The sequence below is a fragment of the Phocoena sinus genome, chromosome 19 (genome assembly GCF_008692025.1).
Source record: "Phocoena sinus isolate mPhoSin1 chromosome 19, mPhoSin1.pri, whole genome shotgun sequence".
NCBI classification, from domain to species: Eukaryota; Metazoa; Chordata; class Mammalia; order Artiodactyla; family Phocoenidae; genus Phocoena; species Phocoena sinus.
In genome coordinates, this window is record NC_045781.1 from 40,512,626 (window position 1) to 40,528,835 (window position 16,210).

Genomic DNA, 16,210 nt, shown 5'->3' on the forward strand with positions numbered 1-16,210 from the left:
TAGCTGCCCTGACTAGAAGGCAACCGTTTTTCCTGCTCAAGTTCTTCTTTTCCTTCCTATTTTATTTTTTTTTTTAAGATTTAATTCTATTTATTTTTGGCTGTGTTGGGTCTTTGTTGCTGCGCGCTGGCTTTCTCTAGTTGTGGCGAGCTGGGGCTACTCTTTGTTGCGGTGCTCAGGCTTCTCCTTGCAGTGGCTTCTCTTGTTGAGGAGCACGGGCTCTAGAAGCACTGGCCTCAGTAGTTGCGGCACACGGGCTCAGTAGTTGTGGCACGCAGGCTTAGTTGCTCCACGGCATGTGGGATCTTCCCAGACCAGGAATCGAACCCGTGTCCCCTGCATTGGCAGGCGAATTCTTATCTACCGTGCCACCAGGGAAGTCCCTCCTTCCTACTATAAACAAAATATGTTCTAAAATCTTTAAGAATATAAGCTTCTTTGCTGTTGTTTTTTTTGGCCACACCACAGGGCTTGCAGGATCTTAGTTCCCTGCCCAGGGATTGAACCCAAGCCCCGGCAGTGAAAGCGCTGAGTCCTAACCACTGGACCACCAGCGAATTCCCTGAATATAAGGTTCTCTGAATGATGCTCCAGAACTGATACGTGGAACATTACCATAGGAGGGGGGTGCCATGATGTAACATCCAGTTGCAAAGGGATCTATAACATAAGGGCATAATTCTTGAGCATGGTAAAGGAGATAAAATTAAAACGTAAAGGTCAATTTTAAGCTCAATCCTCCTTTTGCAAAACCCAGGAAACCGGTGGGGAAATAAGTAGCCTTCCATGTGGCCTTCACCATCAGTCATGTACCAAGAACTAATTAGAAAGGTATGTCTAACTGTCCCCCAGCCCTCCTTTGGGCCTCCCAACACCTGGAATTGAGCTACTGTGGTAGACACGCTGCCACTGGGTGGATAGCAGTGCTGGACCCAAGAGGGAAGACAACCACACCTCATCACCCGAGCCTGAGCAGGAACCAGGGGAAGTATGCAGCTTGAGTTCTGAACTACATGTTCACAGCAGAGGGACTACCTGCAGTTAGTTCAGTTAGAGCTCCCCATGAACCAGCTTGTACTTATAGTCTGAAAGGGTAACACTGCTTTCTGAAAGACTGCTTTCAGATAAATGTGAAAGTGTTTCTTTACCTACATGTATGTTTCCATTGAAAAATAAAAGCCAAACAAAACAAACAGGCATTGAGTTTTACACATGAGTTATGACAAATACTTTGGTCCCTGGGTTTCAACGAGCCAAAGGCTCTGTGGCAACGTTTAGTTTTTCTATGATTTGTTTAAGTGTCTTACACTGACTTAATGATATAGAGATCACTGCCTTCTCACTGACAGCAAAAACACAAACAGGACCAAGGAAAGAAATGCTATTCCCCCATTTCTACAAGCTGACACGGAGGTAAATTGTCAGGCAGCCACCAGAGAGCAGGAGAGCATACCCAGCCCTAGCCAAAGATGCCAGTTCCCCATCTCTGCGCTACCCTCCACACAGTGTCCTAGGAGGGACACTAATGAAAGGCCTAATGACCTGTCTAATGAGGTGTAACTACACAATGTACAAAAGGGTCAGCTAAATTGGGTCATAAAGGAGAAGTAAATTGAACACCCACAGAGGTATCTGGATAATTATTAGATCTGAAAGTTAGTTTCAGCTGATGATTGCAGTAAGAAAAAGTACTTATCTACCAGCTGTATTAATTCTTTATTGCTTTTGAAAGTCTGGCAATAACGAGATTATTTTTTCAAAGATTGCCTTAACAATGAGTTCTAGACTGACATCAACCTGAAAATTCCATCCTCAGCCCTACTCTCTCACAGAGCAATTTTATCTAATCCTTCAACTTCACTCTGACCTCCACGCAAACGTCCTTAACTGGCTCTATACTTCTAAGTGTCTACTGGAAATCCCACCCGAGAGACCTACCAGCTTCTCCCAACCCAAAATCATCTTTCCTCTCCTTCTCCTGTGCTCCCTCACTCCACTTAATGGTACAATATCCAGTCACCAGAGTTATTTCCTCATTCGTTCCCTAATATTTGTAAGGGCAACAATGAGTCAGGCATTATGCCAGAAGGTGGGGCACAGAGCAGTGATCCAGACAGGTCAGGTTCCTGGAGCTTAGTTTCCATTTCTTGCTACACCCACTGCTGAATACCAAGGAATAATTTGACAGAGGAACACAATGAGTGGCAGGCATGTGACAAAGGCTCTGCCTTTGCTGAGGTAAAGCACACTTGGCTGTGATGCATGTGAAGTAGCCAACCCTAGAGTGAGGTATATTACATACTTTGGTTTTACCTGTAATCCCAAGAAGAGGATGAGTGTTTAATTATAATAATAAAACATTTTTCAATGTGCAAACCTAATTTACTAAGGTTTCCTTTGTGTTTTCCACATTCTATATGCATACAAGCATCCTGTCGCTGTGAAAATGGCTATTTCTATGGCAGCAAGAGACGCTTTAGAGAATTACCTATCTGCCTTCCTTCAGATTTTGGGTGTAGGATGTTCTTAGGGCACCCCAGAACACAACAACCCTGACCGGTGTTCTCTAACTCTGTTATATGGCCTCTGGTCACCAGGAAGGTTGAGTAGTTCTCCAGTGACTGGACATGCCTGGTGCCCTTCACAAACATCTCAACTTGTATGCGGAAAACTGCTTACCAACTAGGCCATGATCATGCTCAGCTGTGTTATACCTGAGATGTAAAATAATCTAATCTCAGGACAGTCTTTGCCATAACACCCCCTTTTTCCTGTTTTCCTTTTGGTTAATGTGTAATGAAGGAGGCCGGTTATAAAATACAGGGTGTATATGGGATATGCCCACCTGAAAATAGCCATTCATTTTAGTATTTTAGAATTTTCTGAGTATTGTTTAAATGATGCTCAATGTCTTACCTCACTATTGAGACTCTAAACTCTTTCAGGACCAAGACTGTATTAAGGAGATAACAGGTCCCTGAAACTTAACACTTCAAGGTATTTGGTAACACTCCTATAATAATTTGGAAATTACTTGAAGGCATTTAAATGTTCTTTGGACAACAATCTTAGCATATCAGGAATATTAAGCAGTGAAGGAAGGAGAAACAAAGACAAAAATTTTAAAAGAATAACTACTATGATCAGGAGCAAGCCTTCGGTCGGGGAAACCAAAACAGCCGTTTAAGCACAATGATTTAGCTTCGAAAATACGATCAGATAAGAAATACTATGTTCAATCATTTCCCCCATTGCTTCAAAAAGCAAGCTATGTCCCCTTAGCACCTGGCACAGGAATATGAGTGCAAAAGGCTGAAAAGTAACAGGAAGTACAGCTGATCTCTCTACCATCCCCCATTTCCCTGACAATGAGAGGATGCCTGGATGACAAATACACATCTCACAGGCTCCCAGAGCCACCCCCAGACAGGCCCCTCTGAGATGATAACCATTTCCTAGCAGGAACCACCACCAAGCTGCAGAAACCATTAACCACGAGGAACATCCTAAAATGTGCTTTGAGATGCTATAATACAAAACCATCCATCAACAAGCACCAAAAGAGACCCTAAGAATCAAAACTATTCATCAACGAGCACCAAAAGAAATAGCAGTCTTAGAAAGCAGCATGAGATCTGTACAGTCACCTTTCAAATACGTACATGTAAATTCATTATCCTAGGTAACTGCACTACTGTTTGGTTCATGACACCTGAGTTAATTAGGAACATCAGTGCTGCCCCGTCCCTGCCACCGTTCTCCCTCCACCACTTTTAATACAGTCACAGAGCAAGAAGGGGTGAAGGCTCGCAGAGAGAAAACAAGTTCAGTATCATTCTTTACACAAGCAAGAAACTTTCAGGAGGGGTTGGTTGGTTTGTTTGTTTTAATATTTACTCATTATAGAAAATTACTATGTGTTCTTTTTATGTTCCTTTTTGCTAAGTTTTTACATGTTTGATGTACTTGTAATCCAACTGTATTCACAACTTTGTATCCTGATTTTTTTTCACTTACTATTTTGACATGCATTTTTCATGTTGTCACAGACAGTTTTTAAGGGTTACGTGGTATTTTACTGACTACATGAACCAACTTTTCCTTTCTCTAGTGTTAGGCACCTATGTCATTTTCCAATTTTCTGTTATAACCATTATACAGGTTAAGAAATTATGGCCCAGAAATTACATGATTTGCCTAACATTATCATTCTAAGCAAAATATAATCGTGAAAGTAAATAATAAACATTTTGAGGTTGTAAAGTGATATGGTAAATCTCAAAGCCAAGTAGAAGCGTTTCCGGTTGTATTTTGGGATTATCTATTCTCATGAGAAATTGAGAGCTGACAGTTTGAGAGGAGCTATCCCAGGCCAGAAAGGAAGACTGTGCTCAGTACTTAGTTCCCATTCCTCAAAGCCTTCATTCCTAATCTTTCATAGTAGAAGACAGATAGGAACCATTACAGAAGCAGCTTCTGGGAATGGCTCTGAGAGGTGGTTGGGAGACTGAGGTATCCCCACAGTAATTCCTGGCAATCCTGGGTCCCAAAGAGTGTGGCATTTTGTCACTGGCAACCTTGAAAACTGACAGTACTTAGGACAAAGGCACTACTTGCAATTCCCCTTCTAAGAGCAGGAACTAAAGAACACGTGTTAAGGGTAGGGTTTGAGTGTATTTAAGTAATGCAGGAACATTCACCTCTTCCTTCTTAATGTTTAATCTTATTTTCTAAGTGTTCATTCCTATCATCATGAAAAAGAAATATTTACTCCATTTCTCATTTCCTTTGTCTGGGTTTAAAGACATGGTACTTGAATGAGCTCATTCCTGGCCTAATGGCTAATTCATAAGTGAATGTTAGTGTGCTGGGAAGTCTTACTGTTTTCATGTTTTTCTCAGCATCTTTTATCATTCTGATTTTCATGAGCCCAAATTTATTTCAACTATCTTTCATTCCCCACTCTTAAAAACACCTGACATCTAAATTTTCAAGTAATTTGGACTTTTAGGCTGTCCTGAAGTTTACTAATACAAAGCTGCTTTTATTTGTATGTAAGAAAAATAATGTCCTATTACTATACTGTAAATGAATTCTCAAATATAGCAAAACAACCAATTTTTTTCTAGACACTGTCCAATTCTAATAGTGGATTTATCCTAGAATTGGACCTCCTATTATAAAAACACACAAGTGACTTGTTAGGCATCAGAAGGGCTCTTCTGCTTCTGAGTGAGTGGTCGCTGATTCCTGTGTTTTCCAAACACCAACTCTGTATTACAACTTCCTACGTGAGATCACGCTGTGTGCCCATTTTATTTCTCCTCTTATTGTATAACTAGAAAAGCAGTTCAGTGAAAGTAAATCCTGCTAGCATTACTGGTTTATCTGGTAAGTTGGCCTGTTAAATACTGTTGATTACTTTACTACAGGCCAGGTTTGATAACTGCACTCAGCTGTCCCAGAAAATGGAATGGATGTTAAGTAATTATTTGTCAAAGGTCTCATTGCCATAGCAATGAAGAAACACTTTGAGAGTGTGCGCATCTTTCTCCTCTGAAAACAAGTGTCTTTCTGATTAGAGGGGCAAAAATAATGCACACAAATCCATGGGGCACACTCGCATTTAAGCATTATCTTCTCCAAATGCTCATTCAAGGAAGTATTTGCACTGACATTCAAAGTACCCTCCCACCCCCTATCCAGTGCCACAGATGGTAATTGCTCCCTTCCATCTACTTTGCTTTTGGCCTACTTGTCTTCTATCTGGGCCAGTGCTAAAGTGATGGGGGTTTCTACACAGAATACAATAATTTTCATAAAGCTTTTCTGACAGGATTTGGTTAACAGTGCCAACGTTCCCCCACAGATTACGTATCCTTCTGATAATACCCCATTATTTCTTGAGGTATTTATACAAATATTTCCAGAGATGGAAGAAAAGTCAATAAAATGCAAAGCCACAATTGCCATAGTTATGGACACTGGAAGAACAAAGCTTTCTTCCTTAAACTAATTTTACCTATTAACATCATCATACTTTCAATGCAGCTTCTCTTATCACTCTGAGGGGTAAAAAAAACAACCCTGCAGCAAAGTCAAATACACAGTGATAATTAGTTTTATCAAGCTAGCAACAAACTGACTTCGATGATTAGAATCAGGGACCATCTTTTAAAAATCACATACTTCTTTTCCCCATATTACAAACATTTATGTCTTTTGGGGGAGTACTTATTTTTTCATTGCTAATCCTACTACTAATGGGTTCTAGTATTACTATAGAAATCGCATATTTGCATTTTCCCAACAAATAAAAATAACAGATCAGATCCAGACCAATCATTCCATAGGAAAGGTATAGAACAACCAGGTGGTAAGAGAAAGTCTCTCACAACAGAATCTTTAGCTGTAAAATGGTGGGGGTGGGGTGGGTGTCTACCAATAGTACTGTCTGCTGAAAATTTTCAGCTCTTGGTACAGATAAATTCTCTAAACTCCTAGTCCAAAAGTACTAACTTTTTCACGTTTTCTGTAAAATGGATGGCCTTAAAACTCTTGTTCCCTGGTGTAGCTTTTCAGAAGGAAATGAGTTTCCTTATCAAGAATGTATCTAAGGGCTTCCCTGGTGGCGCAGTGGTTGAGAATCCGCCTGCCAATGCAGGGGACAAGGGTTTGATCCCTAGTGCCGCGGAGCAACTGAGCCCGTGCACCACAACTACTGAGCCTGCGCTCTAGAGCCCATGAGCCACAACTACTGAGCCCACGTGCCACAACTATTGAAGCCTGTGCACCTAGAGCCCGTGCTCCGCAACAAGAGAAGCCACCGCAATGAGAAGCCCGCCTACCACAACGAAGAGGAGCCCCTGCTCTCTGCAACTAGAGAAAGCCCGCGCCCAGCAACGAAGACCCAACGGCAGCCAAAAATAAATAAATAAGAATGTATCTAGATTTCCTGACTACCATCTTCTCCATATCTCTCCACATCACAATAATGCATTAAGTGTCTTTTCTAATTTAAACAGTTGTTCCGTTCACCTGAAGATCACAGACTCGGGGCTCTTCCTTCTGAGACCTCTGTGCCCCATAGCTTACAAAGGTCCTCTGCCCTGTGCGACCAGTTTCTGGATACTAAAAGCCACCTACTTCCTTCCTCGTGTGTCTTGCCCTCAGCATGACACTGTGGGAACAATGAACAAAAATAAGGTTTATAACCTTCCTTGGTATCTATCCAAGGCAGCTTTAAACTTTTCTACTCCTGTCTTGTTCTTTACATGCTGCTGTAAACTCTTCACACCACCATTCACAAGTCCTGATCTCCCGGCCCCCTCTTCCTCCCCCACCATTCATCTGATAATGCCTTGAGAATACTTCACCTCACCTTTTGTCTTCGCAAGTCCATCTGCTTCCTTCTTGAGCTTCAAAGGTAGGCCAGGCCCAGGGAGATCTGGCCAGTGGACACTCCGGGACTGGCAGAGCCACCGCACCTTCTGGAGTGTCCCTTCTCCCACCTGCCACCTGAACGCTCTTTTCTTAAAGATTTATCCCCCAAAAGTACCATCTCATTTTGAAAGACGATGGACCAGCTACCCCACGAGCCCTTTGTCTGAGGTTCCCATACCTCACATTCTTATCCACAAAGCGTCGGTCCTCACACAGGTAGGGGGTTCTGCTCGGCACAGGGCGGGGGAGCCTAGGTTTTCGCGTCCGGTAAAGGGATGGGTTATGGCCGAGGTCCTTCCAGGAGCCAAAATTCTAAAATCCTACGACCAAACTTGCAGGTTTGAGGCGGGAGGACGAACTCTGGGGCGACCCCCGAACTCCGAGCCCGCGCTGGCTGTTAGAACGGCCCCCTCCAGCCCCAGCTCTGCGTATCCCCGCCTCCGACCTCGGGCGCCGAGCCGCGGAGGAGGCCCGGCAAGGCGCCCGCTCGCCGCCGCGCCATGCCCTTCATCCTCACCCGCCGTCGCCGGCCGCCTCTCACCTGGCAAACTGGCATGCCCCGCCCTGCGCCGCACCGGAGACCAAGGGTCTGGACGGGTCTCGGCGGCCACCAGCCCTCCTTGAGGAAGGCTGGCGGGGACGCACGGGCCCCAGAATCTAGCGCGCAGCCACCGGGAACGCGCCGCCTGGTTTCTAAGGAACCGGGGTCTGGAAAGGGAGGGGCGGGACGGCGGGAGGTCTGCGCATGCTCCCTGACTGGGGTGGACCACCACAGGGAGGGGCCGTGGCCGAGAGCTGCGCATGCTCGCTGGTTGGGGGCGGAGGTTAAGCAGTCTGGCTGGAAGCCCTGGTCATTCGTTTCCGGCGGTGGAGGCGGCAGGCGGAGAGGTTTCCCAGCCTACGCTTCTTTCCGGTCTGTCACCCGGCAGCAAGAGCGAGGAGGCTCTGAGTAGTGTGGTGGGCATTGGTTGTCCCAGAAAGAAGGAAGGTCTGCTGCTGGATAACGATGTATCTTTGCGGAACGACAGTTCTCTCGAATTCGCCGGACTTCGCGGCTGACTCCTAATGACTCGCTTTTTCGTGCCTGTCTGGGGTCCTCTTCTGGATGTTCTTTGGTTGTTCCTTACAAGTCAGTGCTTTTCAAGACTGTGACCTCAGTCCTCCTGATCTCTTTACTGGAACCTAGTTCCCCCCAAATAAACACCACTTTGTAACGAGAGTACCCTTTATTTCACCAGCTGTCCGCTAGAGCAGCGAAATGAACCGGTAAGCCTTAGTGTAAAACAGGCTATGTTGGGAATGTGTCTGGAGGGAAGTGAATTTACTGTGGCTTTACTTATGGAACCAGACATTTGTGCTTAATCTAATACTCCACTCTTCCCTCTACACTAGCTTTTCCCTGAGAGTCCTGTAAAATGCCCCTGAGGGAAGCATTCTGTAGTAATGTAAGTTTGGAAAATGCTGGGTTAAGCTACACATCTTAACACAGGATTTTTACAGCTTTCAATTAGTGGGTGATGTTCACTGTGCGCATCCATGACAGTTTTCATTATTTACTGGGTCACAGAACCCTTTTCCAGTTCCAGGAAACCTGTCTCTCTGAGATAGATTTATATGCTCTCCAGCAAACCTCCTCACTCCAGTGACCTTTAGCCACCACCCATTCCCTTCTGTTCCCTGTATTATCTTGTGGATAATATATCCGTATATTATCCATCCTTTCACCCCAACAAAAAGCCTGCAGTTGCCTTGTCTCTTGCTACCCCGATCTCCCTCACATCCGGTCACTCATCCTGTGGTGCTAACATCCCCTAAATATTTCTCAAACCTGCCTTCTTGTGTTTGGCCTTGTCCTTCTAGATGGTTTCTTTGCTTCGAGTCTTGTCTCCAGGTGGACAGCAGCATAATCTATTTTATGCCTCCTCTGCTTAAAACCCTGGTGCCTTGGGAGCAGAGGAGGCAGCTTGAGGCAGGAGCAGGCCAGTCACACTAGGGAGCATCCTCAGGGAGGCAGGGTGGTCATATGTACTGTGTCCCTAGGTGCCAAGCCCTGCCCTGTGCATGCTGTAATCCTCTGTCACCATGGGGAAGCAGGATTAACATGTTAAGAATGGGGAAAATGAAGCTGAGAAAGGTTAATTTTCTGGGGTCACCCAAACTGGGATTTTGAGCATGAGCTCTTTTCCTCAGACTGAAAGGAAGCTAACCTTAATACCCCTCAGAAGAGCTGTGACCAGTGTTTGGAGCAAGCGTATTTAGAATGCATTAAAATCTTAATTTGAGGAGAAGAGGTCCTATGGCCCACCTTTTTGTATTTGCTACTTTTTCTTTGTCTCAGATGAAAGCTGTTTCGCGGGAGAGAATCAAAGCTTTGAGTATCTATGCTCTTTGGGGTCTTGCAAAAAGTCTTGAGAATCCTTGAGACACCAGGGGCCTAGGCACTCGACAAGTAGCCTGGGAAGGGGCCAAGCCCTCCGGGACGGCTGTGCCACACCAAGGGTGCCAATCCCAGTAAGACTCACAACAGAGACCAGACACTCGTGACTACTCATGGATGTGTATTTTAATAAAAATAATTCTGTCAAAATACAACAGGAGTTTTTTCATCTCTCAAGTACAATTTAATAGGATGTTTTGTGTTAGAATTCTCTCTAAACCCTCCCACACCCACAAGTTTCATGCTAATGCCAAGTATCAACTTGCGAGGACAAAGGCAGAACCAGTGTGCACGATGTGGAGGACATCTGTGTCAGCTGTAGTTACTAATGGAGGAAAACCCAATGCAAAGATGCGGCGCCTGAGGCAGCCAGAGTCCACAATCTGGCCACAGGTCTGTGTGCACGGGGCTGGTGGTCAAGTAGGGCTCTCCTGCCCAGCTGCCACACGGTGTGCATACCTGAGTTGTGAGCGACCAAAGGAACTTTCAGCTCTGACAGGTCTCTGCCTCATCTTCTTTGTGCTTGCTTAAGGGGTAGGAAGGTGCTGGGAGGCTGGGCAGTCCCCACTTCTCCATCTCTTGGTGTCCCTGTTCTGCCGGCCGACACCCAGCCACAGACCCATGTAGGTGAGGAATAGGGGTTCTGGCTTTCTTTGCATGTCTGCCAGTTTCTGCTCTGGAAGGAGCGACCATTTGGTGAAGCAAGAGGAAAAGGTAAGTAGGGAAGGCTGCTCCCCGAGGGCTGAACAACCCAACAGAGCCAGGTCTTCTTCCTGCCTCCTTGGTTCAAGTTCAGCTCTTCACCGGGACTCCTCCCAGGTGCCTTCCCCACTCTCGGCTCCCGGAAGCAGGCTGGCAGGACTGGGTGTGCATAAGGGGCTCCTCGGGCTGGCAGGCAGGCCTGGACTGTCAGCAAGACAGTGGGCTCAAGCAGCTTGAGTTTGGACCTCTCCACGGCTTGTGGGGCAAAGGCTTATGTCCCAAAGGTATGCTGTCCAACTGGAACAGAAAGCCCCTCTGGAGAGGAACAGAGTAAACAACTTGGACTCAGCTGAAACAGTGAGATAAGGCACAGAAAATGGGGAGGTGGCCATGGGTACTGAGTGTGAGGCAGGCGGACACCCAACCCCAAGCAGCACACAGCTGTCCTGAGCCCTCCTGGGCTGCTCAGCTGCTCTACAACCCAAGCCCAGGCACCCATCCCCATCCCTGACACACCCCTGAAGGTACCAGCTGCGCAGACACTGCTGGAGGCCTCGCCAGCCTAACCCCTCACCCGCCATTCAGCTTTAGGACTAAACAGTGTTGTCCAATCCTCAGGAATGAGGTTAGTCCCAGTTCTGCCCTAATTTCTTGTGTGACTTTGGCCAAGTCACTTAATCTCCTGGGCCTGTTTCCTTATCTATAAAAGGAGAGGACTGTTGGAGTAGATGTTCTCTGAACTTCGTTCCAGTTGCAAAAGCTTCTGGTTTTAATTCCCAATCCTGCTTGCTTCTGACCATTTTAAGAGCCTGATGTTTCCAACTTCTTGGTTTGGGAGCTAGGCATCCCCGAGTTTGCACAGGATGAATTTCCTTTACAGACAGCACAACACTCCCCTGATGGGTTGCAGTCTCTGGGATGCCAGCTGGGGCCCTAGTAGGGACCAAGAAAAAAGCAGCAGCCTACAGGATCATGTCCCAGGGCAGAATTCTGGGAGAGCACAGGGCCACTTGGCCCATCACCAGCAGTTAGTCCAACTCAATCATTTCTCTTGTTGTCCAGCTGTAGGCCCAGCGAGTCCTGGTGGGCACTGAATATCTCAGGCCACACCAACCATTCCTGAATCCACTGATGGAAAGCAGGAGCTTGGCCAGCCCAGATCCAGGCAGGGACTAAGCTCGACTTCTGACCTTGCCCCTTTGCAGGGACTGCTTGGGTACTCCCTCCCACTGTGAGGCCGATGGGGAAATCCCAGCCCATCCTGGTGCTCCTCTGGGAGGCCTCTTCCCTTTCTTCCTCCTGGGCAGTCTGTCCTCTCCACAGATGGCCGGCCTAAGTCCTAGCAGCATCATAACCCTTCCTCTCCTGATTCCCTGATGGCAGTACCGGGACTGTTTCTGACCCACGAGCTGTGAGGATCCATCTGACATGGACGGTGGGACGTTTGTAAAGCCCATGAGGTCCTTTCCTCTGGCCAGCGAATATTCTTAACAGTCTTTCCTAAGAGTGGCCGGGGCCAAACTGCAAAGGAGCTGCCTGGCACAGCTACAGTAAGGCCTGGCCTAGGGGGTCAAGGGTTCCATCCAATCCAGCGACTGGAAGCCCAAAAATCTGTCTCCACAAGGCTTGGCTTTCCAACAGAAAGCATCAATTCCACCAGAGCTGTGCAGAGACGGTGATGATCCAGGCAGGAAAAAGGCAGCCCCTGTACTCAAGGGCCTCTGTCCTGGGTATGGAGACTTCCTCCCCACAGCCTGACACTCAGCAGCTCTCAGGCAATCAATTTAGAGTAAATGAATTATTTGGCCATCTTAACAACAAAGGCAGGCAGGATGTTGAAAAGGGAAGAGAGAGAGAGGCAAGGCAGGCAGTGAGAGGCAGGGTAGAACGATAGATAGCGTGCTAGCCAAGGACCCTCTAACTCCCTTGCTCTGCTGTGTAGCCCTGGGCCAATTCATCTCTTCTTTGGACCTGGGCCCTGCAGTTCTCTGCTCAGTTCAGCTCTCAGGGGCCTAGGGACCCACACCTCTCAGATGCTGCAAACCAGCTTAGCCTGACCTGCCCACTACGTGGCCCCCAAAGCCTACTGGGCTTCCCTAGGCTGCAGCTGGGCCTGTGGCTCAACAAAGGGGAAGCCTGAAATAAACGAATCACTTGGCTGAGGTGACAGAGATGATTCTTTTTAAATGAGTTGGACTCAAAAACGTATGGTGTCTGGACAGCTTCACCCAAGAGGTGCTGGACCACTAACACTACGATAAATACTGTGTCTTTTTTTAATATATATATTTATATATATATAATCTCATTTTTTTTTACTTATGAAAATAATAAGCTATCACCAACTTGGATAGGCTTCACCACTAAATTAGCAGAAACCAGCTCAGCACAAACTCTCCAGAGATAAATACTGGTGGCTCAGTCGGGGGTGGGGGGAGATTAAAAAACCCCAACCTCTCCTCAAAACAAACCCCTTCTTTCAAAATAGAAGTAACCAGACAATACTGTGTCATAGGCTGCTGCACATGAAGGGGGGAGAGAGAGAGACTGAGGGTGGGAGAAAAAGAAAGGAAGGAAGGGAAGGAAGGAGAGGAACGGGGGAGGCCAGGCAAGAGGAGTGGACTCTGCCCATGGCTTCCAGGTCCCTGCACCAGGTGCCGATGGAGGGCAGGGCTGCTCCAGCCCTGGGGCCGAGGGAGGGCCAGGTGGGGCCAGACAGTGTGGTCAGCTAGTGCAAGTAGTCGTCGACTCTGGCAAAGGAGCAAGATCCCAGGCCCGCTCGGGCCATGAGCCGTAGACATTCAGATGCCTGGCCCAAGGCGAGCATCAGAGGGGGCTGCTTTGGCAGGTTCTGAGACTCTGTGGAGAAAAGACAAGGCCTGGTCACTGCCCTGCTCAGGGCTAAGCCCAGGTCAAAGTTCCCTTGGGAGCAGAAGGTGGGGGGAGTGGACAGAATCTCTTGGAACAGAGCGTTCATGTGTCTCTGTGTCACCAGGCCATGGCCCTGCCTGTGAATCTCAGCTTTCTTTAGAGCAATGAGCTAGCCAAGGCCCAGGGTCATAGTCTAGGGCCCATCATGATCTAGCCAGCCAACTCAGTTGGGCAGAGGGAGGTGAGGGTTTAGGTTCAGCCATGGGAGCCCAACAGTCCTACGGGTCACCAGAGAGCCTCTGGGCAGAACTCACTGCCCAGATTTGGATAAACATCAACAATTTCTAGGGAGGGGTGAAGGGGCCAACCTAGGTACTCATAGGCCAGCTTCTGTTTTTGTTAGATCCACTTACCTAAAATGGCGCTGTTGAGGGCAGCGCATACAGGCTCCCTCTGGATGGGGTCAAGCTGCTGGCCAACTGGGCAGCTCCAGGGGTCTGAGTACGCAAGCAGGCTAAAGGCATCCTAAAGGACAGGGCATTCTTGAAAGGACTGTGGCACGCACCACGCACCCCCTCCTCCATGGCTCCAGGGGGATACAGGGCCCTGCGTGGTGCCCACGGAGAGCACAACATACCCTGACCGAAGGGTCAGGTAGGGCTGTGTCCTCCCCAGAACGTAGAGAGGGTGGGTGTACCCTGGATGTCCTGTTCCCCACTGCAAACTTGACTAGAGCCCGCTGTCCCGTTGCTGCTGCCTGCCCCCAGTGCCCTCCCACAGTCACACTGCCCCACCACCAGAGGGGGGCCCATTCTGTATGAGGGCCTGGCTTGTCCTGTACCTGCAGCATCTCTGTGTGGGCCAAATTCTTGCCGTATTCCCGGCCCAGCTGCTCACTCAGTGCCTGCAACTCACGGCCAAACAGGATAATCCTTTCTGTGGCCGCCTGATTGCCCCCGCAGAGCTGCCGCCGAGGATGCCCATCATCTGCACCCAGAGCCCAGCAAAGAACACATCAGGAGGATAAAGAGAGAAAGGGAGGACTAGGGTGGGGTCCCCAAAGAGAACACGACAAGGACCTTGGCTGGGGGTAGGGAGGGGTGGTGCAGCTTCTGCTAGAGGCAAGTGAGGGCTGAGAGGAGCAGGTGGACCATCCGGAGCTGAGCTCCTCTTACGTCCACCTATAGCCCATGGTCTAGGAGTCAGACGGGACTCAAGCTTGCCCTCTTCCCACCCTCTGCAAGATACAAGGGTGTTCATAAGGTGTCTGCTCTCACCAGCTCCCTCCAGCTACAAACGCTGGGAACTTATTCTGGGCAGCAGGCTGAGGCCTTCCCACCTCAAGCACCGATTCATGATTGGCTAAGGAGGCAGTGGACCAGATCTGGATAGAGCTTCTCCAGCCACCAAAGCCTGCCCATCCCAACCACCACAGAGGGGAGAGGACAACGGAACTGAGCAATGCCGCCTGTGGAACACCATGCAGGGGCATGGCCTTACCCATGCTGGACTCATCCGTCTGCAGGTCTTCATGCTTGTAGGCACCATTGACAATGCGTGTGGACATGCTCTCCAGCACACCATTGGGGTAATGTTCCGCCTCCATCTCCATCTCACTGTCGCTGTGGAGAAGGGTTGAGGTGGGAGTTAGCAAAGGGTATGTGACTGGAGCAGCCTGGTTGGGCCTCCATTTAGGCTTTAGCCGCAGTTTGCAGTGGGTAAACTGAGGCCCCCAAAGGGCATGAAAGGACAGCTCCCAGGCTTCCCAGGCTCTAATACTTGGACCCTACTGTGACACCAGCCATCCCAGAGGCTTGTTATCTCACTCCCACTCTGGTTGCCATGCTGCCTCTGTGACCGTCCCCACCCTGGCCCTCCTCTGAGTTGATACACCCCTTCTACACACTCCCTGACCCCCAATGACCAGGGCAGGTAAGTCCTGATAGGCATCTCTGGAAGCCAAACCCAGGTCAGCCCTGTAGCATGCTGGAAGGCTACTGAAAGCCACCTACAGTCTGCAACCTAAAAACCCTGCCTGCCCAACCTGGCTGACCACAAGCTAAGCCCAGTAAAAGCTCCTTTAGTATAGACTCTGGGGGCTCTGAGAGGCCTGGTATTCTTGAAGGCAACCACATTCTCAGTGTCAGTGCCTCTGGAGAAAGACAGGGCCAAGGAAAGTGGCAGCTGAATCAAGAGTTGGACCAGAAGCTGGAGCCAATGCCAGGCCTGGTGGGTCAGTGGCTACTATTCCAGGCACAGACCTGGGATGGAGGTGGGGGTAAAGGGCAGGGTGGCGCTCAAAGGACAGGCTGCAGTGGGGGCAGAGCAGAGGCAGGAGGAAGAAGCAGAGCAGAACAGGCACCTGGTCTCCTGGTTACTGGTACTGCTGTGGGGCTGGGACTTGGTGGAATCTGTTGAGTTGGACTCGGAGTAATTGACTGAGGATGGAGATGAGGAGGACGAGGACGACGACGAGGAAGAGGAGGAGCTGGGCGGAGGGTATTTACTGTGGTTCTGTTTGCTCTTGGTGGAAGCGACACCATTGCTGCAGCTGGGACTATCTCCTCCTAAAAGCCGGGGGACAGTCAGAAGAGGAGGGGCAGCTTGCCATCAAGCAGAGTCCCAGGAATAACTACAGTGGTCCCACTTCCCTTCCCCCAATCCAACAGCAAGCCCTGAGCCCATCCCAGGGAAGGGTGTATGGGTGGCTTTGCTTCTCCACACCAGTTCTTCCCAGAGCCCTCTGGAGAGTGGCTG

At 48.5% G+C, this 16,210-nt stretch overlaps 2 protein-coding genes across 14 annotated transcripts in view; both read right to left on the minus strand.

Moving 5' to 3' along the window:
* GFOD2 (glucose-fructose oxidoreductase domain containing 2) overlaps nucleotides 1–8,172 on the minus strand; it is a 49,318-nt gene extending 41,146 nt beyond the window's left edge. For 4 of the 11 annotated variants that reach the window (XM_032614423.1, XM_032614421.1, XM_032614428.1 and 1 more), the window contains exon 1: nucleotides 7,985–8,157. The gene's annotated coding sequence lies outside the window, so the exon portion shown is untranslated. The other 7 variants (XM_032614425.1, XM_032614418.1, XM_032614419.1 and 4 more) reach the window with 6 other exon arrangements.
* Nucleotides 8,173–9,984: 1,812 nt separating this feature from the next.
* Nucleotides 9,985–16,210, minus strand: part of RANBP10 (RAN binding protein 10) — a 66,754-nt gene continuing 60,528 nt past the window's right edge. For all 3 annotated transcript variants that reach the window (XM_032614416.1, XM_032614415.1, XM_032614414.1), the window contains 5 exons: nucleotides 15,816–16,020; nucleotides 14,954–15,075; nucleotides 14,295–14,440; nucleotides 13,867–13,978; nucleotides 9,985–13,441 (listed from right to left, as the gene is read on the minus strand). In XM_032614416.1, the coding sequence (XP_032470307.1) occupies nucleotides 13,311–13,441; nucleotides 13,867–13,978; nucleotides 14,295–14,440; nucleotides 14,954–15,075; nucleotides 15,816–16,020 (716 nt within the window). In that variant the 3' untranslated portion in view covers nucleotides 9,985–13,310. The remainder of the gene's footprint in view (nucleotides 13,442–13,866; nucleotides 13,979–14,294; nucleotides 14,441–14,953; nucleotides 15,076–15,815; nucleotides 16,021–16,210) is intronic.